Source organism: Cololabis saira, chromosome 6 (assembly GCF_033807715.1).
Source record: "Cololabis saira isolate AMF1-May2022 chromosome 6, fColSai1.1, whole genome shotgun sequence".
NCBI lineage: Eukaryota > Metazoa > Chordata > Actinopteri > Beloniformes > Belonidae > Cololabis > Cololabis saira.
Window position 1 is genome coordinate 262,027 of NC_084592.1, and position 25,092 is coordinate 287,118.

Here is a 25,092-nt window from a genome sequence, read left to right on the forward strand (position 1 = left end):
AAGAACAGTTCACGTTCATGGACCTGCAACCCCAGACAAAGACCTTCGGGGAGGAAGACTCGCACCGGTGTCAGATGTTGGAAAAATCATGAAATGCAGAAAACACGGGTAACAACAAGGTCCATGAGGAACTAGTAAAACCATGAGGCACCTCAGGCCTGGGAACCCGGGTTCAGGTTTGGATCAGCCAGAAAAAGGAAACACTGAAACAAACTGAACCGTCTGGTGTGAACCCTGATATGAGTCCAGGGAACCAGGAATACATCACATCTAGATCTTTGCTGAAATATAACTTAAAAAAAAACCTCTAAAAACTTAAAGTGGTTCTGTTGATGGGGTTGTAACCTGAACTGAATTGCAGAGGGTGACAAACAAGCAACACCATGCCTTAGAAAGACCGAAACATCCGTTTGAAGCTGCAGACGGTTCTCCAGTCTGATCCCCTCACCTTCTTCTTGAAGGACAGGGGGGTTGCTGCTCGTCCTCTGGTCTTACAGAAGAGCGGCGTCGGGACAGCAGCTTTATTCTGGAAGCTGAGGAAGCCAGATCCTGATTCTGCGGCAGTCTTTTTCTTCTTATGTGGCTTTTTAAGACTTGAAGCTGTGCACGGCTTGCAGTCACCCTGAAACTGAAAATTAGCAATATTTAAGCGGGGCTACAGGTTCAGTTCAACTGCTGAAAAGATAGTTTTTTCTACTTCATTTGTTACTGCTAGAAGACGCTCCGCCCTGACGGATGACCTGAATTCAAGAAATGGATGGATGGATGATGCATGGATGAATGAAAGACAGAATGACAATGACTGATGGATGGACACATGGACAATTGACAGATGAATGGTGGAGAAGTTGAGTAGATGGATGATGGATGGATGGCTCAAACACCTGAAACCAGATGAGTTTGTTCATAAGGGGGATGGAAAAGAAGCGTCAGTTCATCCACTAATTCATCCCGACTCTATATTAAAGTTGTGGGAACTGATTTGACAGTTTGAGCGTCCCCCGAGTGCTATTGTCCAATCAGAAATCTGGGCCAACTTGATGTCATCCCTAAAGCCGAGGACACACCGACCCGACGTCGCCCGCTGTCGGCCGACTGCTGTGTCGCCTCGCGTCGCCTGTGTCGGGCTCAAAAAGAAGCACTAGACACACCGCGAAGACGACACCCAACGGCCTGACTAGCACGTACGTTCTGCGCATGCGTGAGAGGTAATTCCCCTCCAGACCAGCAGGCAGCGGTATTCTGTATTCACTCAAAAACAAGGGAAAACCGGAAGCTCTGGGAAGCCGTAGATAAAACAAATAGGCTTCATATTCACACCACATTTCCACACCACTCTCGCTACCACACAGAATAAAGAATTGGCACTGGCGTTGTCAGCCCTCGGCCTTCAGCTGGTGGAAGAAGAAAAGGAGGCGGAGGCGTTTCTCTTCTCCTGCACTGATTTGCTACCTGAACAGCCAATCACAGAGTGAGCCGTTTGACCGACGGCCGACGCCGATTCCACATGTGGAATCGGCTGAAAAGCTGCCGAAGGGCTGCCGACCTGTGGCGACGTGCAGAACACACCAGGGAAACTATGCCGACAGACGCACTGACGCTCACCGACGGCCAACAGTCGTCTTTGGTGTGTTGGGGCCTTAACACGGTACCAGCATAAACAAGTCATTAATCAGGTCATTTCAGATGTGACACATGACCGACCAAACGTAACCTTTAACACGACCTTTGAATGTGGAAGGTTCTGACACATTGAACATCTCTACTGGCCCTTTTCCACCAGCACCTACTCGTCTCTACTCATCTCAACTCGGCCTGGTTTCTTTTCCACTACAATTCAGCACCTGGAGCAGAAGTAGGAGGTTGGAGAGAAGCTGCTGTGACGTATTTGATTGTGTATCTAAACGAAGAAGACAATACTAAAGATGTAGAACCTCGAGGAGATGATAGATGTGCTGCTGGGTCTGTGGCTTGTGTTCCATATCAAGTTAAAACATGAGAGAGAGAAGCTTCAAGCGGCGACGCTTTTTAATTCTTAGTTTGTCTCTGCTGAAAAGTCAGCTGGAGCCGTGAGCAGCTATGAAGTGACAGAGCTCCTGGTAGATCTGGTCGTTCCTTATCGCCGTCTAGATCCCTTTTTAATTCTCTCCTCAGCACCAGGTTTATGAACATCTGAACCTCAGAGTTGGATCAGAAACAGACTTCTGCTGCCATTGCCTGTTAAATAAAATGAACAAGAAGCCGCGAGTCGCTCTTTCGCTGATGTCACATCCTAACTCAGAAGTCTGACTCCAACCCCCCGACCAATCGGCAGAGCAGATACAGAGAGGTATCTACTCGGCACGTTAGACCCCTAGTGGGAACGAACCAAACCGAGTAGGTGCTGGTGGAAATGTGAAAAAGCTCGGCGGAGGGACGAAGCTGAAAAGTTTTTACTTGCAGGTAATATTATAAGTCACCTTTTAAGTAATTAAATCAATTAATTAATGACGCATTTAAAGACCCCCCCACCCCCCTACAAACACCATTGAGGTCTTCACCGCCATCAAACTCGGGTTCTCACCTGACTCTTTGCGGTTCTCTCTTCAGGGTTTTCCGCCGGTGGTTCCTGGTGGTTCCGCGTAGTTTCCTCCAGCTCGTCTGCTTCAAACTCAAACTCAACTGGAATCTTCCTCCTCTTCTGCTTCACTGGTTTCCCACAATTCATAACTGCCGTCTCAGCTGAGGGAACCTCTGAATCTGTGAGGCCAGCTTGGCTCACCTGAGACTCACCTGAAACCTGGCTCAGTTCAGCCGTTAGCTTCTTGTTTTTCTTTTTGTTCTTTTTCCTTGGCATTGTTACAGTAATTTCATACTCTTTTTCTGTGGTCGTTGGTTTGTCCTGGTTTATCTTTGTCTCTAAGCTTTCATCTACAGCAGAGGCATCAGGTTCTTCCCTGTTTTTGTTAAAGTCTGAAACATCTCCTGGAGAAGCTTTCTCAGGGACTTGATCCTTCCCACCCTTGTTCTTCTTGGTTCTGTTTCCCACTGGCAGCGCAGGAGAGAGCTGTGAAGCTCCAGGTGGGAGCTCAGGTACCTCACCTGAACCAGCCACATTGTTCTGCTGTCCATCCATCAGCAGACTGCTCCTTCTCCTCTTCTTCTTCTTCTTCTTGGGTGTGGCTGCAGCATCCGGCTCATTCAGGATCCCAGGTGTTGGGTTTTCAACTGAATCTGGAAGGCCTTCTGTTTGGACCATTGCTGGTGAGTCGCCGCCCTCAGACAGTGATGCATCAGTCAGTTTGATCTTCTGGCGCCTCCTCTTCCTCTTCACAGATTTTGCAGCATTGCCGTCCTCAGACGATGCTGCCAAGGTTTCCTCAGCACTTACAGGTGAGATATCTGACTCAGCCTCAGGTATCATCCTCCTCCTCCTCTTCACGTCTACAACACCTCCTTGAGGTGATGTCTGCTGCTTTTCCATCTCTTGGTCCTCAGGCTTGGAGTCAGAATCAAGCTTGTGGTTTTGCTCATTTTTCCTTCCCTGCGACTGGTTCTGATGAGGAACACTAACCGGGTTTCTTGTCTCGTCTTTGTTGTCGAGAGCCCCCTTCTTTCCTGAAGAAACAGAGACAGATCTCTTACCTTTCATGTCTTCAACAGTCACTTAAAGTCCCAAATCAATAGAAAACCCCTGAAACCAGTTTCAGAAACTCACAAACCAGAGTTTCAGGGTTTTTTACTCAAGTCCAGTTTACACCGCGGACAGACTTCAAGTCATCTCACATCTTTAGGGGCCGTCGTCTGGGTCGCAGACAAAGAACAGCCTATTTATTTCTTATTTGTTTGAAACTAGAAGCCACATTAGTCTTTCGTTTATGATATCAGTGATTCAGGATGTTTTGCTTTCAAACAGGAGTTCCTTCTTTCAAACACAGCAGATTTACATCAGTCTGTCCTACTGCTGAACAAGCTCGCTAACACCTAGTAAAACATGGATCCAGGTCAATATTCTCCAGAGTTCGTGTATGAAAGGACGTGGGAGCTGTACTTGTCTAGAATGAATAATGTACATCACAGGCATCTGTATTTGTATCCTATTGGAATTCATTGGATTAATGGACAATATAATTGGACCGTCTTTAATTTGTGTTTTTGTGCCAAGAACTCTCAGATGACTTTTGTTGTGACGTGACACGGAAGTGGACAAACTGCACACCTGTGTTAGCTTTACTTCTCTTTGTTGTTGCTTCGTCATCCTCTGTGTGACCATGTGACCTCTTCATCCTCTTCCTGCTGCCAAACTCATCATCATCCTCATCTGTGGAGACCTCCTCAGGATATTCATCCTCAGGAAAAACGCCTGATTGGAGGAAATCAATGGAGACCCAGAATGAGGCGACGATCAATAAAAGTGAATTTCTGGATTCATAGATGCATGGTTTCTATTTTTTAAAACAGATGTGCTCTTTTACCTTCACTGAGGTCACGCAGCCTGAGATTCAACAAAACAAAAACAGGTGAACGTGTTAGTTTAAAAGCAGATACATCTCAGTAAATGTTGTTCAGATTTTGCTATAAACATTACTCTGGAGAAGTAGAATAACACAGGACACCTGAACAATAAAAGATGTTGGCACTGAATCATAAAACATCACCTTCCACCTGCAGATTCTGGAGTATTTATATTAGACATAAAGTCAGACCCTCATTTCAATTATATCAAAAAATTAATTTATTAGAGGATAATTAGCGTATTCGGTCAATGTCAACAAGTTCATGACCACAAACAGGCACATGTTTTAGTTTCAACTCACACTTTGATGATTCTGTAGAGTCTTTGTCGGTTCCGGCCCATTGTACCACTCCGACTGGCCAGTTGGAAGAGTCTCTCTGCCACAGCACCGTACTCAAACTGAAACACAGGAACCTTCTTCAGACACTGAACTGATGGCAGAGCACATGCACCAGGTAAATTCACTTCTGGTAGTGGACATTTCTCCAGATGCTTTCTCTGAGGCTTTGTTAAACCCACATGGACATTTAGCTCACGACAAATCTTTTTTTGTTACATCCAGTCACTTTTCACACCAGTTGTTTCTTCCAGCGGCGGTTATACATCTGATTTAATGAGCAGGTGCTTCCTACTTTTAGACACAGACCTGAATATCAATGATACAGATGGAAGTGGAGAGGAACAAGTCTTCACCTGGAGAACTGGTCCAATGTCATGAAGTTCTGCATCAGATCCCTCAGACTCATCATCATCAGTCTCCTTTTCAGCTTTGTTTGATTTAATACCTGCAAGAAAGAAACAAGACCTTGATTAAACCTTGATTAGTGGATTCTGGCAAAATTTTATTTCCAAATCAATTACATTTTTTATTATATTACCCCTATTTTTTATTTCATTTTATTCTTGTATTTTGTACCCATCTTATTGTATTTATTTTATCTTCATAATATATGCCTTTTATTCAGTTGTTTTTTTTAAACTGTACAGCACACTGGTCAACCTCCGTTGTTTTAAACTGTGCTCTATAAATAAAGATTGAGTTGAGTTCCCGGCTATACAGTAAAACCTAGTTTCTGCTTCAACATGAATCCAACAGCACATCTACACTGAAGTTACCGTGTACCCTGACATGCACCTCTCACCTACACGTTGTCTTGACAAGGAAATATTCAAGAACTAACCAAAGAAGTTCACCACTAGTGGCTACTGCGCTGCAGAAAGGAACCCACAGAAATTACAGAAAAGTATAAACACAAACATTATATTTTATACGTAAGCTTTGTACATAGTTGCGACAAAAGCATAAACCAGGCTCCTGAATATCAGCGCAACTGAGAGAGTGATTGATCACATGGGGTTGGTCACATCTTTTACCACTAGCTTGAACGTATTAACGTGTTTAAAAATGTTCCGATTTAGTTAGTCACTCCTGACCTGATTGAGAACCTCTCCTTTTCCCTGCCTCTCTTCTCCATTACCATTTTTATTTATTATAAATATCTCATAGCTATCATTTTTGTCCATCGTTCCTGTAGTTTCTTGTGCCGGCCCCCCTTTTTTCTCTTTTGTGCATGTTTGCAGGCTGGAGACTCGGGAGCTGCGTTCTGGCCTGTGTCCCCCCCCCCCCCATCCCCGGTCATCCCGTTGCTGCTTCCACCTGCCTACGTGGATGTCTGCTGTTGCTGCTTCCGCCTGCCTGCATTGAATTGAGAACCATGGTTTCATAACTGGAGGTTCATTCTCATTCCTGCCACACAACACCAGCAGAACTGGCTGCAGCGTAGCTCCACAGCAGCCTAGCCTAGCTCCACAGCAGCATAGCTCCACAGCAGCATAGCTCCACAGCAGCATAGCTCCACAGCAGCATAGCTCCACAGCAGCATAGCTCCACAGCAGCATAGCTCCACAGCAGCATAGCTCCACAGCAGCATAGCTCCACAGCAGCATAGCTCCACAGCAGCATAGCTCCACAGCAGCATAGCTCCACAGCAGCATAGCTCCACAGCAGCATATCTAGGATGAAGCTCTGTTTAAAACCAGCTGCTCTAGTCTTGTCCTGTAGCTGTAGACACCCAAGTCTTCCTTGGCAGTTTGGTTACTGTTTGGTTTCAGGTATCAACAGACCAGCGCATTAATACATTTTAAACAGTTCATAAATCCAGCAGTTTTGTTGCACATGCTCAGTCATGATGCATTCGTTTTGAGCGATTCAGTTACCCTCTTTCTTCATCATATTTTCTAGTGACACACAAAGATCCAGTCAAGGTTTTTATGTTGCTACTCGTGTGTATTCAGACGTACCTTTGACTGCTTTGCTATTTGACTTCTCTTTTCCTCGGCCTTCCTCCTCCTCTTCTTCCTCCTCCTCCTCCTCCTCCTCCTCCTCCGATTCTTGTCCTGAATCCTCCTCGGTCGTCTTCACCTCGTTCATCAGGTCTTCAATGGCAAAGGGTGCCTGCTCTATGATGGCACTGAAGATGCTTTTACAGATGGCCCCAAAGAGAGTCCGACTGCAGAGATAAACAAAACCCTGTTGGTAATCTCACCTCTGAGGCCGGCAGTACAATAACGTCCCTGGACAGTTCACCCCGGTCCTGCACTATCAAAGTTGCATTGGGCAGCCCTGCCGGAGTCCAACATGCACCGGGAACAAGTCTGACTTACTGCCGGCAATGAGAACCAGACTCCTGCTCCGATCATACAGAGACCGGACAGCCCTTAATAAAGGGCCCCGGACTCCATACTCGCTGAGCGCCCCCCACAGAATGGCACGAGGGACACGGTCAAATGCCTTCTCCAGATCCACAAAGCACATGTAGACTGGTTGGGCAAATTCCCATGAACCCTCGAGCACCCTGCGGAGGGTATAGAGCTGGTCCAGTGTTCCACGACCGGGACGAAAACCACATTATTCCTCCTGAATCCGAGGTTCAACTATCTGCCGTATTCTCCTCTCCAGTACCTTGGCGTAGACTTTCCCGGGGAGGCTGAGAAGTGTGATCCCCCTATAGTTGGAGCACACTCTCCGGTCCCCCTTTTTAAACAGAGGGATCACCACCCCGGTTTGCCACTCCAGCGGTACTTTCACCTTCTTCCATGCAATCTCGCAGAGGCGTGTCAACCAAGACAGCCCTACGACATCCAGAGACTTGAGGTACACAGGGCGATTCTCATCCACCACTGAGGAGCTTACGAACCAGCTCAGTGACCTCGGCTTGGGTGATGGATGAGCACGTCCCAGAGTCCCCACTCTCTGCTTCCTCAGTGGAAGGCATGTCAGTCGGGTTGAGGAGATCCTCAAAGTATTCCTTCCACCGTCCGACGATTTCCCCAGTCGAGGTCAACAGCTCCCCACCCACACCGTAAATGGTGCCAGCAGAGTACAGCTTTCCCCCTTCTGAGGCGCCGAACGGTCCTCCAGAATTTCCTCGAGGCCGACCGAAAGTCTTCCTCCTTGGCCTCACCAAACTCCTCCCAGTTTTTGCCTCCAGGACTGCCGGTACCTATCTACTGTGTCAGGAGTCCCACAGGCTAACATAGCACGATAGAACTCCTTCAGTCTGACGGCATCCTGTACTTCCGGTGTCCACCACCGGATTCTAGGATTGCCGCCACGACAGGCACCGGAGACCATGCGACCACAACTTCGAGCCGCCGCGTCGACAATGGAGGCAGAGAACATGGTTCACTCGGACTCAATGTCCCCCGCCTCCCCCGGGATCCGAGAGAAGCTCCCTCGGAGGTGGGAGTTGAAGATGGTCCCTGACAGAGGGCTCAGCCAGACGTTCCCAACAGACCCTCACAATCCGTTTGGGTCTGCCCGGTCTGTCCAACCTTCTCCTCCGCCAGTGCATCCAACTCACCACCAGGTGGTGATCAGTTGACAGCTCAGCCCCTCTCTTCACCAGAGTGTCCAAGACATGCGGCCGAAGGTCAGATGAAACGACAACAAAGTCGATCATTGACCTCCGGCCTAGGGTGTCCTGGTGCCACGTGCACTGATGGACACCCTTATGTTTGAACATGGTGTTCGTTATGGACAAACTGTGACTAGCACAGAAGTCCAACAACAAAACACCGCTCGGGTTCAGATCAGGGAGGCAGTTCCTCCCAATCACGCCTCTCCAGGTATCACTGTCATTGCCCACGTGAGCGTTGAAGTCCCCCAGTAGAACAATGGAGTCCCAAGTTGGAGCACTATCCAGTACCCCTCCCAGGGACTCCAAGAAGGCCGGGTACTCCGCACTGCTGTTCGGCCCGTAGGCACAAACAACAGTGAGAGACCCGACCCATGTTTGAGTGACTGAAACGTAGACGAAAATATATTATACAATACATTTAAGACATGTTGCTGTTCCCCGTGTGTCTAAATGAACAGCACACTTGGCTTTTTTCTGTAACGTTAGTAGCATGTTTACATTCAGTGACGGTGTGGTCCTCTGTGTGTTTATGTTCCGTCAGCACGTTGCAATATTTTCAAGTCTGCCATCTTTAGGCTAAAAAAGAATATACCTTTATCATTGTAAATATTGGTGAAAATACTTTTTTACCCCCCCCCCCCAGTTAAAAAACCAAGGCTGCCATTGTGATTGACAGGTTCCATCGTTGAGCTCCTGCCTTTATATGTTCATGTGGTTGATTGGGAGATTGTTGCAGTTCCACTCGTGTCTGACTTATCTGGTGATGTCCATCGTGTCCTTCGCGTGCGAGTGAACTTATTGTTGATGTCATGTTTTCTCATTCTGGAGTTCACTGCATCACCAGTGAGTGTCGCCAACGGACCAAACTAGAAACCAGAAAATGTGCGTACGCCAGCCTTGATGTGTGCGTGAAGGACGGCAACTTTTCACATCAATTTTTGAACATCCCACCGCGAGCGTAGAAAATTACGTACGCACGTTTTTTTGTGTGCTGTACTCTTTGTATAAGGTCTGCTGGAAGACTCCATCATAAACCCAGTCAAAGTTTATGTTCTAGTAGCTTTATCAAACTGATTTTCTAAGCCGGACCTCCTTTGGTCGCTTTTCTTCTGCAAATGACTCGAATCATCTGCACAAGACCCTCAAGATAAGCTCATTTATTCCACTTTTTTTAGTGTGCCAATATTGCACTTGCTTTTACTTCTAAACACGTCTCTGTAATTATTACACACAAGAGTCTCTTTAACGTGTTGTAAGATGCTTTTCTCTTATTTGCTTATGTCCCATAAGCTGCATCTTGGCCCGGTCGGGCAAGAAGCCCTAACCTGAGAATCTCACCCGACTCACCTGCTTAAATATGAGGTTAAACCCATAAATGGGAGAGGAGAAAGATCGTAAGGGATAAGGAGTGAAAGGGTCGTGAGGAGGAGGAAGAGGAGGAGCGGGATGATCGTGAGGAAGATTGTGAAGTGGGAGAAGAGCAGGACTTACTTCTTGGTTTTAGCAGCTGTTTTGCAGAACGGTTCGATGAAGACAAAGTTCTGATCTGCAGTCAGCTGTTGGAAAGAAAAGGCAGACACCAGGACCAATGAACACCTTTGACCTGGTTTTAAACCAAAAACATCGATCTATAACTTTCAGATACAAAAAAATCTGTCTCAAATGTTCTTTGATTTCTCTAGTGTATTTAACACCATCACTACTATGTAAGAATACCCACAAGACACAGGTGGAAACCTCCCCCATCACCTGGATTACTGACTACTTGACAATCAGGTTACAATTTGAGACGACTGAGCTCTGCAGTAATGCCACTCTCATAGGAGAACATTGTTGAGCCGACACTCATCCACGGGTCAGCCATGAGAGAGACCACCAGACAGACAGCTGCATCATTGTGAAGGTGAACGTACACCCGACTAACCTGAAGTCTGTGCTACCCAGGTTCCACAAGAACATCCACACAGGAACAGTAACCAGGTTTAAACCCACATCACCTCCAAGAGTCCCACCATCTGGCTTGGTTTTCAACACCTACCTAACCCTCAGGAGTTGGTGACAGTGATGTTGGAAAGGGATTCTGGGGCTCGTGAGGCTGGTGTTGGCGGGTGAGCCTGGTGTTGGTGTCAGCAGGCGAGGCTGGTGAGTGAGGCTGGTGTCGGGTGGGCGGGTGAGCCTGCTGTTGGTGTCGGTGGGCGAGGCTGGTGTCGGGCGGGCGGGCGAGGCTGGTGTCGGCTCAGATATTTATTCAGATAAAGATAAAGTATTCTGATCTGAAACATCTGGCTGGAGGCTGGTGTCGGGCGGGCGGGCGAGGCTGGTGTCGGGCGGGCGGGCGAGGCTGGTGCCGGGCGGGCGGGCGAGGCTGGTGCCGGGCGGGCGGGCGAGGCTGGTGCCGGGCGGGCGGGCGAGGCTGGTGCCGGGCGGTCGAGGCTGGTGCCGGGCGGTCGAGGCTGGTGTCGGGCGGGCGAGCGGTCGAGGCTGGTGTCGGGCGGGCGGGCGGTCGAGGCTGGTGTCGGGCGGGCGGGCGGTCGAGGCTGGTGTCGGGCGGGCGGGCGGTCGAGGCTGGTGTCGGGCGGGCGGGCGGTCGAGGCTGGTGTCGGGCGGTCGAGGCTGGTGTCGGGCGGTCGAGGCTGGTGTCGGGCGGTCGAGGCTGGTGTCGGGCGGTCGAGGCTGGTGTCGGGCGGTCGAGGCTGGTGTCGGGCGGTCGAGGCTGGTGTCGGGCGGTCGAGGCTGGTGTCGGGCGGTCGAGGCTGGTGTCGGGCGGGCGGGCGGTTGAGGCTGGTGTCGGGCGGGCGGGCGGGCGGTCGAGGCTGGTGTCGGGCGGGCGGGCGGGCGGTCGAGGCTGGTGTCGGGCGGGCGGGCGGTCGAGGCTGGTGTCGGTCGGGCGGGCGGGCGGTCGAGGCTGGTGTCGGTCGGGCGGGCGGGCGGTCGAGGCTGGTGTCGGTCGGTCGGGCGGGCGGTCGAGGCTGGTGTCGGTCGGGCGGGCGGTCAAGGCTGGTGTCGGGCGGGCGGGCGAGGCTGGTGTCAGCTCAGATATTTATTCAGATAAAGTATTCTGATCTGAAACATCTGGTGAAAATCCAAGTCCACTCAGAAGTTTTGTTCTTCCCCTTTAATGTTTTTAAAATCAGTTTTCTGTTTTCTTCCGGCCTCATGAGGATCTGCTGAAGTTCAAGACTGGCCACACCCACATATAAAACCAGACCCCTTCATTTGAATACAAGAAAATTAAAGATCCATGAAATAAAAGTGTAATTACAAAATAAATGTCTCACTAATAAAAAATGGCTGGTGTCGGCGGGTGGGCGAGGCTGGTGTCGGGCGGGCGGGCGAGGCTGGTGTCGGGCGGGCGGGCGAGGCTGGTGTCGGGCGGGCGGGCGGTCGAGGCTGGTGTCGGGCGGTCGAGGCTGGTGTCGGGCGGTCGAGGCTGGGGTCGGGCGGTCGAGGCTGGGGTCGGGCGGTCGAGGCTGGGGTCGGGCGGTCGAGGCTGGGGTCGGGCGGTCGAGGCTGGGGTCGGGCGGTCGAGGCTGGTGTCGGGCGGTCGAGGCTGGTGTCGGGCGGTCGAGGCTGGTGTCGGGCGGTCGAGGCTGGTGTCGGGCGGTCGAGGCTGGTGTCGGGCGGTCGAGGCTGGTGTCGGGCGGTCGAGGCTGGTGTCGGGCGGTCGAGGCTGGTGTCGGGCGGTCGAGGCTGGTGTCGGGCGGTCGAGGCTGGTGTCGGGCGGTCGAGGCTGGTGTCGGGCGGTCGAGGCTGGTGTCGGGCGGTCGAGGCTGGTGTCGGGCGGTCGAGGCTGGTGTCGGGCGGTCGAGGCTGGTGTCGGGCGGTCGAGGCTGGTGTCGGGCGGTCGAGGCTGGTGTCGGGCGGTCGAGGCTGGTGTCGGGCGGTCGAGGCTGGTGTCGGGCGGTCGAGGCTGGTGTCGGGCGGTCGAGGCTGGTGTCGGGCGGTCGAGGCTGGTGTCGGGCGGTCGAGGCTGGTGTCGGGCGGTCGAGGCTGGTGTCGGGCGGTCGAGGCTGGTGTCGGGCGGTCGAGGCTGGTGTCGGGCGGTCGAGGCTGGTGTCGGGCGGTCGAGGCTGGTGTCGGGCGGTCGAGGCTGGTGTCGGGCGGTCGAGGCTGGTGTCGGGCGGTCGAGGCTGGTGTCGGGCGGTCGAGGCTGGTGTCGGGCGGTCGAGGCTGGTGTCGGGCGGTCGAGGCTGGTGTCGGTCGCGCGGGCGGTCGAGGCTGGTGTCGGTCGCGCGGGCGGTCGAGGCTGGTGTCGGTCGGGCGGGCGGTCGAGGCTGGTGTCGGTCGGGCGGGCGGTCGAGGCTGGTGTCGGTCGGGCGGGCGGTCGAGGCTGGTGTCGGTCGGGCGGGCGGTCGAGGCTGGTGTCGGTCGGGCGGGCGGTCGAGGCTGGTGTCGGTCGGGCGGGCGGTCGAGGCTGGTGTCGGTCGGGCGGGCGGTCGAGGCTGGTGTCGGTCGGGCGGGCGGTCGAGGCTGGTGTCGGTCGGGCGGGCGGTCGAGGCTGGTGTCGGTCGGGCGGGCGGTCGAGGCTGGTGTCGGTCGGGCGGGCGGTCGAGGCTGGTGTCGGGCGGGCGGGCGGGCGAGGCTGGTGTCGGGCAGGCGGGCGGTCGAGGCTGGTGTCGGGCGGGCGGGCGGGCGAGGCTGGTGTCGGGCGGGCGAGGCTGGTGTCGGGCGGGCACCCGAGGCTGGTGTCGGGCGGGCGGTCGAGGCTGGTGTCGGGCGGGCGGGCGGTCGAGGCTGGTGTCGGGCGGGCGGGCGAGGCTGGTGTCGGGCGGGCGGGCGAGGCTGGTGTCGGGCGGGCGGGCGGGCGGGCGGGCGAGGCTGGTGTCGGGCGGGCGGGCGGGCGAGGCTGGTGTCGGTCGGGCGGGCGGGCGAGGCTGGTGTCGGGCGGGCGGGCGAGGCTGGTGTCGGGCGGGCGGGCGAGGCTGGTGTCAGCTCAGATATTTATTCAGATAAAGTATTCTGATCTGAAACATCTGGTGAAAATCCAAGTCCACTCAGAAGTTTTGTTCTTCCCCTTTAATGTTTTTAAAATCAGTTTTCTGTTTTCTTCCGGCCTCATGAGGATCTGCTGAAGTTCAAGACTGGCCACACCCACATATAAAACCAGACCCCTTCATTTGAATACAAGAAAATTAAAGATCCATGAAATAAAAGTGTAATTACAAAATAAATGTCTCACTAATAAAAAATATACCATAATGAAATAGTCATTTTAAGAATATTTTATTTATTTTCTATTTATTTATTTCATGGAACATTTATTAATGTCAGTATTTATCAGTTTCATTTTGATTAAAACGGCCACGATAACATGTCCTGCTGTGCTGACGGTGTTGGAGTCATGTCCTCATACCGGTCACAAGTTGTTCAATGGTTTAGACCCGTGATTCCCAACCCCCGGTCCCCGGACCGGTACCGGGCCGCAGAGCTGTTACTACTTGGCCGTGAAATGGCTTGTGTTCCGGTCATAATTAGGGTTGCAACGATTCGCTGACGTTGTCGACAAAAAGCGATAATCAAAATTGTCGACAATTGTCACCAGACGTTTTTTTTTTGTTTTTTTTTTCCCAATGGAGTGAGGCATCTTACTTCACTTCACCTCATATCATACAATCTCTGCCGAGAGCTGCGTCCCAGCGCAGCTGCGGGTAGCAAAACTTCAAAAGTTCGGGAGCATTTTAGCCTGGATACGGCGAATAAAAAGATAAAAAGATGACTTGCAAGGTTTGCAAAGCAGACCTTGCTTATCACGGGAGCAGGTCGGTAATGTACGAGCAGGTCGGTAATGCACGAGCATTTGAAGAGAAAGCACGTCGGATATGGAGTAAGAGAACTTCCAAAAAGATGTGTCCATGTTATAACTATTCGTATTCGTAATGATAAACATTTGTATGTAAATAAAAAAGTTGTACCCCAAATTCTGCTGTCACACAGTTTGAGTTTGATAAATTATTAGGGTTAGGATTGATTTTATGCGAGTAAGAAAATAGGTAAGAAATTTACCTTTTACGTCTCATTGATTCATTCACACACGCACTAATATACTTGGGAAACAGTTAGGCACCAAATATAATATATTTAATTTTCTCAGATGGTAAAAATAAGAACTTTATTGATCCCACATAGGAGTAATTCATGTCATATTAGAGAACAAGGTATTGCCGAAAAACAATATATAGCCTATCCCCCCTCACAAAATATATTTTCTCACCAACAAAGCATATTTTACATGAACATATTTTAAAATGTTCAAGTAACAAAATAACATATTTGAACAATTCTTCAGATTTTTTCAGTTCTTGTCTGAAAAATGGTTCAAATGTGTTATTTTGTTATTTGAAAACATTTAAATTTGTTTTGTTGATGAGAAAATATGTTTCTCTATTCTTATTTTTGTGAGGGGGGATAGACTATTGTTTTTTTTCAGCACTACCTTGTTCTTTATAGCTGATATAACATGAATTACTCCTATGTGGGATCAATAAAGTTCTTATTTTTGCCATCTGAGAAAATTAATTAATAATGTATCAGACTCATGTGTGTGACAGCAGAATTTGGGGTACAACTTTTTTATTTACACACAAATGTTTATCATTACGAATACGAATAGTTATAACATGGACACATCTTTTTGGAAGTTATCTTACTCCATAGTCGGACAGTTGAACGAAACGGACTCGCCTTGGTAAGATATTAAGCGTATTTTGGCTTGAAAAGAGAGCTTTAACGTTATGCCTGACTGTGCCTGACACAAGTATTTTAAATTAAATGCATGCAGAGCCACCATGGACCCCTTTCTGCAAAAGAAGCAGACGTGTTCCTGCAACAGACGACTGCCCTCACTGATCAATACTGCAGCTGATCTGTGATACGAGGCTCTCCATGGTTGATGGTGACGGTTTCAACAAATGATACAGTTCAACCCAGAGAACGTCCTGCCATCCAGAACCCATTTACCCACTTGATGAAGAAAAAATGAGACGTTTTATTTTATCATTTATTTTTTATATAACACAATTGCCTGTCCTTAAAAAAATGAAAAATAATGGACAGAGGTTTATTTATTTATGGATTTATGTCTATACTGACTGATCACTTTGCCTGTCCTTGGGTTTTTTTATTTACTTTTTGTATGAACAGCAGCAAAGTTGAATAAAATATCTATTTTTCATTGAAGTACCCATCGTGTTTATTATCATTTGCCACATAATTAAAGCAACCTCATGCTAAATTTAAGAAAAAATTACTAATTATCCGATTAGTCGACTAATCGTTTCAATAATCAGTGATAATAGTTGACTATTAAAATAGTCGTTAGTTGCAGCCCTATTTAAAATGCGTAGTTTTTTTCTAAAATGTTTATTAAAATTGACAAATTGTCAACCAGTCCTTGAGCTTTTTGTTTATACTTCTGCTGGTCCTTGGCACAAAAAAGGTTGGGAACCCCTGGTTTAGACCAGGGGTCGACAATTCAAAATGTTGAAAGAGCTATATTGGACCAAAAAACAAATATGTCTGGAGCCGCAAAACATTTAAAGTCTGGTAAAAGCCTTATAATGAACACATGCTGTATGTATCTATATTAATTATATTAGCCTACTATCAAAATGACTAAGTTGGCTACAAATACATAAGAGTTCACACACCTGCATAAAAGTGCAGTCTGCTCAATATCGATCACAATAATTGAGTCTGCTGGCACTGAATGTATGTCCTTGATTTGCTGATCGGTGATGTTGCTGCCATTTTAATGGCCCTTTCCTTCATTGTCTTAGCAAAGAGAGCCTGTATTAATCTCGGTTTTGTTCTTGAAGTCTGCAAATAGGTCTGCAAACAGTTTTCCATGCTTTATTATCTACCTGGTTACAACAAAATTTGCAGCAGTAGTGGAGATTGGACATGAACTTCTTACATCTATTTTTGCGCTTTAATTTTTCCAGAAGTAATGGAATTGCACTTTCTCTCACTCCCAACTGGGTACTCGGCTACAAATGTAGCATGCCTTCCCTGGAAATGTCTTTCCACATTACTCTTTTTATTATTGGACAACTTCTGGCTACAGAGCAAACATTCAGGCAATGAATGAATGATTCGGTCCAAGAAACGTTGAAACGCCGGCTAGTTTACAACCGCCACCTGCCTGGCACCGCCCTGCTGGTAGGAACATGGGCCGCGGGCTCCGACGCAAATCTTCGTTAACAAAAATGTTGAAATTTAATATTTATTCTACACATTTTTACAGCATTGGAAAAGCATTAAGAATGTTTGTGTTATGTTTGTCCTTCAACAGAAACCATATTAAAACAAAAAAATATATTTCCCTCCCCCATCTATTTCCAGCAGTCACGGGGGGTACTGCACCGCAGCGAAATGGAGTGACGGGAAGTCCGAAGGGTTCACGACGGATTCACGGTGACGGCGTAGGCACTCAGCCTTTAGGCGGCCGCTTCGGGATGTTTGTTTTGTTCATGAGGGCAGCGGGGGCGGGCGGGGCAGAGTACGAACAATAGTACGGTGACAACCGCGTAAATCCATTATGTGTGTGGTAATAAAATAGGGGGTTGGAGTCAGACTTCTGAGTTAGGATGTGACATCAGCGAAAGAGCGACTCGCGGCTTCTTGTTCATTTTATTCAACAGGCAATGGCAGCAGAAGTCTGTTTCATGATCCAACTCTGAGGTGCAGATGTTCATAAACCTGGTGGCCGAGGAGAGAATTAAAAAGGGATCTAGACGGGTGATAAGGAACGACCTGATCTACCAGGAGCTCTGTCTCTTCATAGCTGCTCATGGCTCCAGCTGACTTTTCAGCAGCGCAGAGACAAACTAGAAAACATTCAAAAGCGTTGCCGCTTGAATCTTCTCTCTCTCTTATTTATTAACTTGACATTGAACACAAGCCACAGACCCAGCAGCACATCTATCATCTCCTCCAGGTTCTACATCTTTAGTGTTGTCTTCTTCGTTTAGATACACAATCAAATATATAATGATAATTATATATAATGATGCCCTCAGAATCCTGTTGAGGCTCCCGAGGTGGACTAGTGCTAGCCACTTGTTTGTTACCAGTGGAGTCCCAACCCTGGGTGCTGTTCTCAGGAACTTAATGTACAGTTTTATGACGAGAGTGAACAAGTCCAATAATGAAATAATAATGACACTGACAATGCCTGAAAGGAGCAGCATTCGATACTCTTCCAGTTTTTGGAAACACTGGAGAGAGTCCCTGTATGTTTTTTAAAATCTGTATTCTAATTTATTTTATGTTTTGTACTTCTGTTGTATCATGTTTGTCAATATGGACCTTGTAGTCTGAAATAAAGATTGATTGAAATACGTCACAGCAGCTTCACTCCAACCTCCTACTTCTGCTCGAGGGGCTGAATTGTAGTGGAAAAGAAACCAGGCCGAGTAGGTGCTAGTGGAAAACGGCCTTTACAGACATTCAAGTACTATAGAAGTAATATCTTATATGCCGTTATGTGAAGAATGCTGCCAAGCAAAATTAAGATGTATAGCAATCTGCAAAGGCCATAAAGAACATATCCATCCATCGGGCCGTACCGAGCCATACCGGGCTGTTGCTGATCGTACCGAGTCATACCGGGCCATGTGGGGCAGTACCTACCTCTGCTGAGCCAACTGCCGCCAGCTCGTCAAGATAAAGATCCAAAATGTGGAACTGCAGTCCAGACGGAGCCTCACAGTTCTGAAGAACTTCACGGGTCAGAAGATCCACAAACTGGGTCACCAACCTGGAGACAAACAATCCAGGATTAATGAAAAGCTACCATCTCAAAACCAGCAGAAACCATCAAGAATTACTGGCCAGGGACCAGTATTGGTACCCGATATTCCAGCTTCTCCTCTTCAGAACCTCAAACGTCTGTCTGAACATGAATCGGACCAGCTGAGGAACAGACAGTTGAAATGTTTAAAATCATATATAGTTTCATTGATTTAAACAAGATTAAAACATGATCAGACCCTAAAACACCTAAGCAGAGCAGGAGGTGGTGTTTCTGCTCAAAGTCCAACTAATGAAGGATGAAACATTTTTCTGGATCAGATGTCAAGATGTGAACGAGTCGGGCAGAGCCCGTAGCTTTCTCCAGGTCAGTACTGCAGTCCAGCTGTTGCTGGCCGCTCTACCTGAGGACAGGAACTCAGCCTGAACATCTGAGCTAGGATGGATTAGTTAGCACCTAGGCTAGCAGATAATATAAGCAGCTAACTTTAGATACCTGAACAAAGGCGGACCTGCTCTGGCCCAGACCTGTCCATCTAACTAACCATTTCTGGATTAAAGGAGCATGAGGCTCCTTTTAAGAAATGAGACTCATTAGCGCCACCCTCTACCACGACGGCCGTTGGGGGTACTGCAGCCAACAGTGAAGCCGGCACGGGAGAACGCGCATGCAGCGTCATGTGACGTCACATCCGCAGGACAGCGCGGGAAATTCGGCCCCCGAATTGCATCACATTTTGCAGCACACAGCCTATTCAAGGCAACAGAGAGATACACTAGAGGGCTCATTCTTTTTGGTTTGGAACGCTTCATCTGACATTATTACTCTGAAAACTTAAAACATATACGAATTCTTTTCGTAAATCGTGCCTCCATCCTGCCTCATGCTCCTTTAACCAATTGGGTGGAGTCATTTCCTATTGACATGGCAACACTCATAAAAGAGCCTTCTTCAGAAACGCTGGCCTAGAGTTCCTGACACCAACCTGATAGAACTTGTCCATTCGCAGCCTGTCAATACCGGTCCACTCTCTTGTGATGGTCTGCAGGAAGGTCTCTAGGTAGAGCAACTCTGCAGGGAGATCCTCCGTTAAAACACAGGACTGGCTCAGGTTTGGGATGGTTCTAGCAGGCTCTACATGCAGAAGTGTGCTGGTAACTTACGCCTGTCGATGTGGTGGAAGCTGTGGATCAGGGTGGAGATCTGGTTGGATAGGTCCTCCTTTTGAAACAGAAGAGGAAGGTAAGCATGACTGTTTTCACGATTTCATAATCTACCAAACTGGAAACCAGTTGGTGTCATCAGGTAACAAAGATCTCCACTTCATCTGATGATCGTTTTGGGGTTTTGTTCCAAGTGAACGACCATCAGACCAACCCGAGTCAACAAAAGCTGAGATGACATGCAAACTTTATTCAAAGTAAATGCACAGCGGATACAGTGGACAGCTGCTGTCCATGCAGGTACGTGTATGTGGACTAGGCATGGGGCGATATACGATATTATCGTATATCGCGATAAAAAACGGCCGCGATAACGTTATCGTGGGGTACTGTAATTATCGCCAAATTTTAATTTTTTGGTCACACAAGGCTACCAGCCAGGTAGAAGCCAGTGTTATTTTTTTCATGTATTTTATTAATATTATTTATTATTATTATTATTTATTTAATTTTTTTCAGAGAGTAGTACAATCCGTGTGCATTTGACTACTGTGGCACTTTATTTTCACTCAATCTTTGTGTTGGCCATGCAGCTTTTGTATACTACAGAGCAGTGCCTTTATTTTATTATTTTTTCCAGAGAGCCGTACTAAGTAGCAGGCAGCCAGCCACTGTTAAAGTTTCAGAGAGTAAGGGTGCGTCCCAATACTCCCCTTCGCCCTCCTTTTCTTCCCTAACCCTAACTTTTGCGCGTTCCCGTGAAGGTAGTGGTGTCCCAATTCCTCTTTTCACCTAGGGGGAGGGGGCATAACGAGGGCTAGGGGCTGAGAATAGCCCCTTCAAATCGAGGGATTTCAGATGCTGACTTGGCGAGCGAGGGGGTATGAAAATTTCCCAGAATGCTTTTCGTCGTCATTTGCGGACTGAATCAAAAAAAAAAACATGGAGGACATTTCTGTTTTTTTTGGGAGTAAAATCAATATTTTGAGTTAGTTTCTGCATAAAAATGCATTTTGATTACATTTCTCGGCGCAAACCGATATTTTACTTTCATAATATTCACTCAGTGAATGTACATCATCCCTTTTTTGTCCGTTGTTCGCTAAGATCGCGCCGGAATATGGTTACGTAAGCTACGTAAGCTACGCCGTAGGTTACGTAAGCTACGCCGTAGGCTGCGTCTAGCTCGCCGACCGAGGAAAACATGCTTTACAGACTCGTCTCGATTTTGAGCAAGCAAGCATTTTTTCATTTTTTTGAGTCAAATGGCGAACTGCAAAGAGCAGGAGGATATTGAACCCACAAATGTAAGTATAATGTCCCATGGAATTAAAAAAATCACAGTGCTTTTGTATGTTTTAACAGTAGGCTACACAGAAATACCACATTGTTTATTGTTTATTTTTAATACCAAAGAGTGAAATTACCGGAGTCAAATTACTTGTTGGACAATGTTAGAACCTGGCCAATAAAGCTGATTCTGATTCTGAGTTAACGTAAGATAATGCAACATGTGGCTGTTGATGACGAGTCGGGTAGATAACATTGCCGTGTCCTGTTAACTACTCGTTAACTCTCATATTTTCTACAAATTTGTTGTATATTTCACATTACTATAAGGCAGCAACGTTATTTGGGGGGGGTTACGAAGTAATAACGTCGCTTGCTGCCTTGTTATCATAGTTCAAACTTTTTTTTTTTGTTGTTTGTTTTTGTTTTTTTTAACGAGGACGTTTGTGCATTGCAGTAATCACATTTCATTCCAGGGACTCCGGATCAGGTCCGGCACCTAATAAGCTTTAGGACTAACAACGAGGAGAATTTCAATAAGAAGAAATATGCTGCTGAACCACTGTGGGAGTGAGTGATCTAGCTATCTGCTTGCAGAATATCTGTGATGGGGTCCTTAACCATGGTATAACTACTATTCATCACTGTTTTCTGTTACAGGAAACTCATCAAAGAGCTGGAACTGGAGGGGAAGGTGACCACAGCACAAATTGGCAAAAAATGGGAAAATCTTAAAAAAAATATAAGGTAAGCAATGGTTATGGTAATATTATCTGCTGAAGAGATGATGCTTAACAAAAAAAAATCCATGTAAAGTATTTATTAATAATCTTCTGTAAATTGTGTGTGTGTGTGTGTGTGTGTGTGTGCGCTCCTGGACAGACAGTGGGGAGGCCACAGCAGCCTCATAGCCTTTCTACAAAGAGATGCATGAGGTTTTGGGGTCCAGACCTTCAATCCAGCCTCCATGTTTGTTGGCGTCTTATGAAGATCCCTCGCAAATACTCATGGTAAGTTTAGCAGTAAAAAAAGCACAATCTTATTCCCCAGTCCTTCTTGCTATAGCTAGCTTGTGCTACGACCGGTGGTTCCTCCTGATTGTGAGTGATACGACACTACAGTACCTGAAGATCTAACTGTTATTTTCTTTTCAGAACATAATCGACCCTCCATCCTCACCGGTGTCCTCTCTGACAAATTCAGAGGAAAGCACAGAGGTAATTTTTATTTATACAGTGATAATGAACCTGGTATGATGTTGTGGGTGTGTATGATAGTCCAGTCATGTGTGTAATCAACATGTGTATCCATCTTTTTTTTTATCTCAGAACACTTTGGAAGACGCCAGCACATCGGCCTCAAGCTCTGCCTCACCAGCTGGAAGAGGAAGCTGGAAGCTTCAGGCATCAGGTCCACTTTCCCCCCGATCCCCCCAAAAAAAGAAACTCTATGCAGGACTTCCTTCAAGCTGAGGCCGCCAAAGAAGACAGAAGATGTCAAAAGAATGAAGAACACATGGACAGGTTCCTGAACCTTTTAGAGAAAATGGTGGACCAGACACCTCATCAGCAGTAGCAGCACATACACTGCAATTTTTTTTTTGTACATATTTCTGTGCAAATTTTTTTATATGGAACAGCACCTTTCTTTGTTCTGCGTGCAATGTTTACTTTTTTTCTTTTTAAAAATGTTATTTGAATATAGCAAATAAAGCCTTTTTTACTGCGGATTCTCTTACTATCCTTATGTTACTATTGATCTTGTTGTACAGTTTATAATTTGAGACATTACCTTACTTTGAGAAACCCCAGAAGAGAAAACTGTTGTGAAACAAGTTTTATTAGACAATTTAAAAGTATTTCCAAGTGAGTAAAACCACACAAGTACAAAACTATATGAAGAACATATGGACAGGTTCCTAAACCTTTTAGAGAAAATTTTTTGTAAATATTTCTGTGCACATTTTTTTATATGGAATATAAGTGCCATATTAACAGCGCTACAGCTGAAATTAAAACAGCTTTTGGCTCTCAGCTTCCTGATCAGGGTAGGGATGGAAACGAGGGGTAGGGGGAGAATTGGGACAGGCACCTGGGCCAAGTGCCCTAGATTTCAAGTGCCCTAAAATCTCCCCCTTCTTTTTTAGGGCTTAGGGAAGAAAAGAAGTGCGAGTGGAGAAAAGAAGGGCGAGTGGAGGAGAATTGGGATTGGCCCTAATACAATCAGTGTGCATTTGGCTCAACTTTGTCACTTTATTTCTATTTGTCACTTATGTCTTTCGACTCTCAGGGAAGTATTTTCTTACAAAAAAAGAAAGTTCAAATAAGTACCGGTACTATAGTTTACACTTTGTAATGCATAACATTTACAGTACACTATTTCTCTACCTCAAGTGTCACTGTGTTGAGAATGATTTGAGAATAAATGTTCTGAAGGAACCAGTGGATCCACGGTTAGTGTTTTTCCTTGCATTTTAAGAATTTTATAAAGCGACGCGCTAATATCGTGATAATATCGTAATCGTGATATTTTTGTCCACTAATATCGTGATATGAAATTTTCATATCGTCCCATGCCTAATGTGGACATTCGAGTGGACCTACCTGCAGCAGAGGCTTGTCCTGCATCCACAGACAGTAGAACAGACCCTTCCACAGCCGGAGCAGCTCGTCACTCGAGAACCCACCTGGAACATCAGAAGCATCAATCAGGAACCCATCCAGAATCCAAATGACCGCCAGAAACTCCGCAGTCATAGTTCAGGTTGAGGTTTTACTCTGAAATCTGATCCAGAATGTTTAATCTTCCTGGAGAGTGAACCAAAACCCACCTACATGCCCTCTAAGCAGACTGATTGGATCTCTCCCAACTGGTCCCAAATGTTGGATCAGTTCTGATTGGATCTCATCTTCGTTGATTTAAGGTGTTTAACAACTGTTTAGTTTTAATTAAAGTTTTTTCTAAATCCAGGGTTTAACATCTGTTTGCCTTGTTTTTCTTTTTGAATACAAGTGAACTTCAAAATCATGTTTTGGGTTTTATCATTATTTTTACCAATATCATCGCTTCTGTGACGTCAGACAGTCGACGAGAGGAATTCATTTACCGCAGAAATAAACTCAGTACTACAGTTCGGTTGAGGTTTATAGTTTCTGGATCACGCAGTTTGGATCCTGTTGGATTACAAATATTTACAAAAACATCGACCCGAGTGAGCGACGGTCGAACTTCCAATACTAAACCAACTTCACCGTAACTCTCAAAACAATCTTTAAAACGTTTTGGGTCCTCCTGTAACGGGACCGTTCTGGATCGTCCGGTAACTGGACCGTTGTTTCTGCTCCAGGTGTGTCCTGAGTGGAACCCAAGTGTCGTGTGTCCAGGTGAACTCACCTGCAGCCTGGGACCTCGCGCTGACGTACTTGCGGAGCCTCTTCATGGCCTTGGTCCGGACGGGTTTGTCGTTGGAGGCCAGTTTCTGGGCCAGCTGGACCTCCGGGTCCAGAACAGAAGTCATGCTGGTGCTGGTGCTGGTACTACTACTACTGCTGCTGCTGCTGCTTCACGTGGACGCGTCGACGCTTAACCACGTGTCCTTCCGCGCGCGGGATGATGACGTCACACACACCCTCTTTATTCTTTTCTTTTTTTTTTAAAACTTTGTTAAAGCAACAAGGTGCAATACCAGACAATACACCAACATAAACCGCCAAGGGTTTCAACCATAGATATGTACACGTAGACGCTTCATTCAGTTTACATGGAAAGTTGAATTCCTCTTTAATTCAGAATTAAAATTAAATTAGATTACATTCAACTTTGTCATTGCACATGTCAAAAGTACAGGACACTGAAATGCAGTTAGCATCTAACCAGAAGTGTTTATGCAGTGAAATAAACACACACACACAAACACACACACACATATATATAGGGTGCAATTTGCCGGTGGGGATGGTGGGGATGGTGGGGAATCCCCCCCTCTGGTCCTACCTCGACGGGGACAAAATTTACCCCCCCACCCCCAAAGTATTTTCACCATTACATCGTAATTATTAACAATTAATAACAACCAAAATACACAGAGTCCGTGTTCATTCTGCTTGTGCTGTGATTTTGATACCGGGAGCGAGTCGCGCCCACAGAAAGCAGTTTTATTTTGAAAACCAACCGGATTTTCTTGCATTCCAAAATTCCTACTTCCGGTCCGCCAAAATAAAAGATACAGTTAGTAAAATGAATGAAAAAATGAAAAGAATCCAGAGCAGCATATCCTCATATTTTACAAGATCACAACCAAAAATCCGGAGAAAAAATGCAACAGAAGATGAAACAAGATCAGACATTGCTGATCGAATGATGGACAGCAGCATCTCCCCGGCTGAGGAGAGCTCCCACGCTTTCTGTTAAATTGATATCAAGAAAGAATTAAAAACATATAAATTTTGTTTATTTATTTTTATTTGGCACATT

The 25,092-nt window shown here is 47.0% G+C and overlaps 1 protein-coding gene across 6 annotated transcripts in view; it reads right to left on the bottom strand.

Moving 5' to 3' along the window:
- LOC133445663 (ribosomal RNA processing protein 1 homolog A-like) overlaps nucleotides 1-24,210 on the bottom strand; it is a 30,175-nt gene extending 5,965 nt beyond the window's left edge. For 3 of the 6 annotated variants that reach the window (XM_061722989.1, XM_061722991.1, XM_061722992.1), the window contains exons 1-14: nucleotides 24,013-24,210; nucleotides 23,223-23,305; nucleotides 19,330-19,387; nucleotides 19,152-19,237; nucleotides 18,266-18,327; nucleotides 18,046-18,172; nucleotides 9,907-9,971; nucleotides 6,797-7,005; nucleotides 5,189-5,280; nucleotides 4,797-4,894; nucleotides 4,455-4,474; nucleotides 4,199-4,342; nucleotides 2,564-3,597; nucleotides 449-628 (exon numbers count right to left, since the gene is read on the bottom strand). In XM_061722989.1, the coding sequence (XP_061578973.1) occupies nucleotides 449-628; nucleotides 2,564-3,597; nucleotides 4,199-4,342; nucleotides 4,455-4,474; nucleotides 4,797-4,894; nucleotides 5,189-5,280; nucleotides 6,797-7,005; nucleotides 9,907-9,971; nucleotides 18,046-18,172; nucleotides 18,266-18,327; nucleotides 19,152-19,237; nucleotides 19,330-19,387; nucleotides 23,223-23,305; nucleotides 24,013-24,136 (2,382 nt within the window). In that variant the 5' untranslated portion in view covers nucleotides 24,137-24,210. The remainder of the gene's footprint in view (nucleotides 1-448; nucleotides 629-2,563; nucleotides 3,598-4,198; nucleotides 4,343-4,454; nucleotides 4,475-4,796; nucleotides 4,895-5,188; nucleotides 5,281-6,796; nucleotides 7,006-9,906; nucleotides 9,972-18,045; nucleotides 18,173-18,265; nucleotides 18,328-19,151; nucleotides 19,238-19,329; nucleotides 19,388-23,222; nucleotides 23,306-24,012) is intronic. The other 3 variants (XM_061722993.1, XM_061722994.1, XM_061722990.1) reach the window with 2 other exon arrangements.
- Nucleotides 24,211-25,092: the final 882 nt, after the last annotated feature.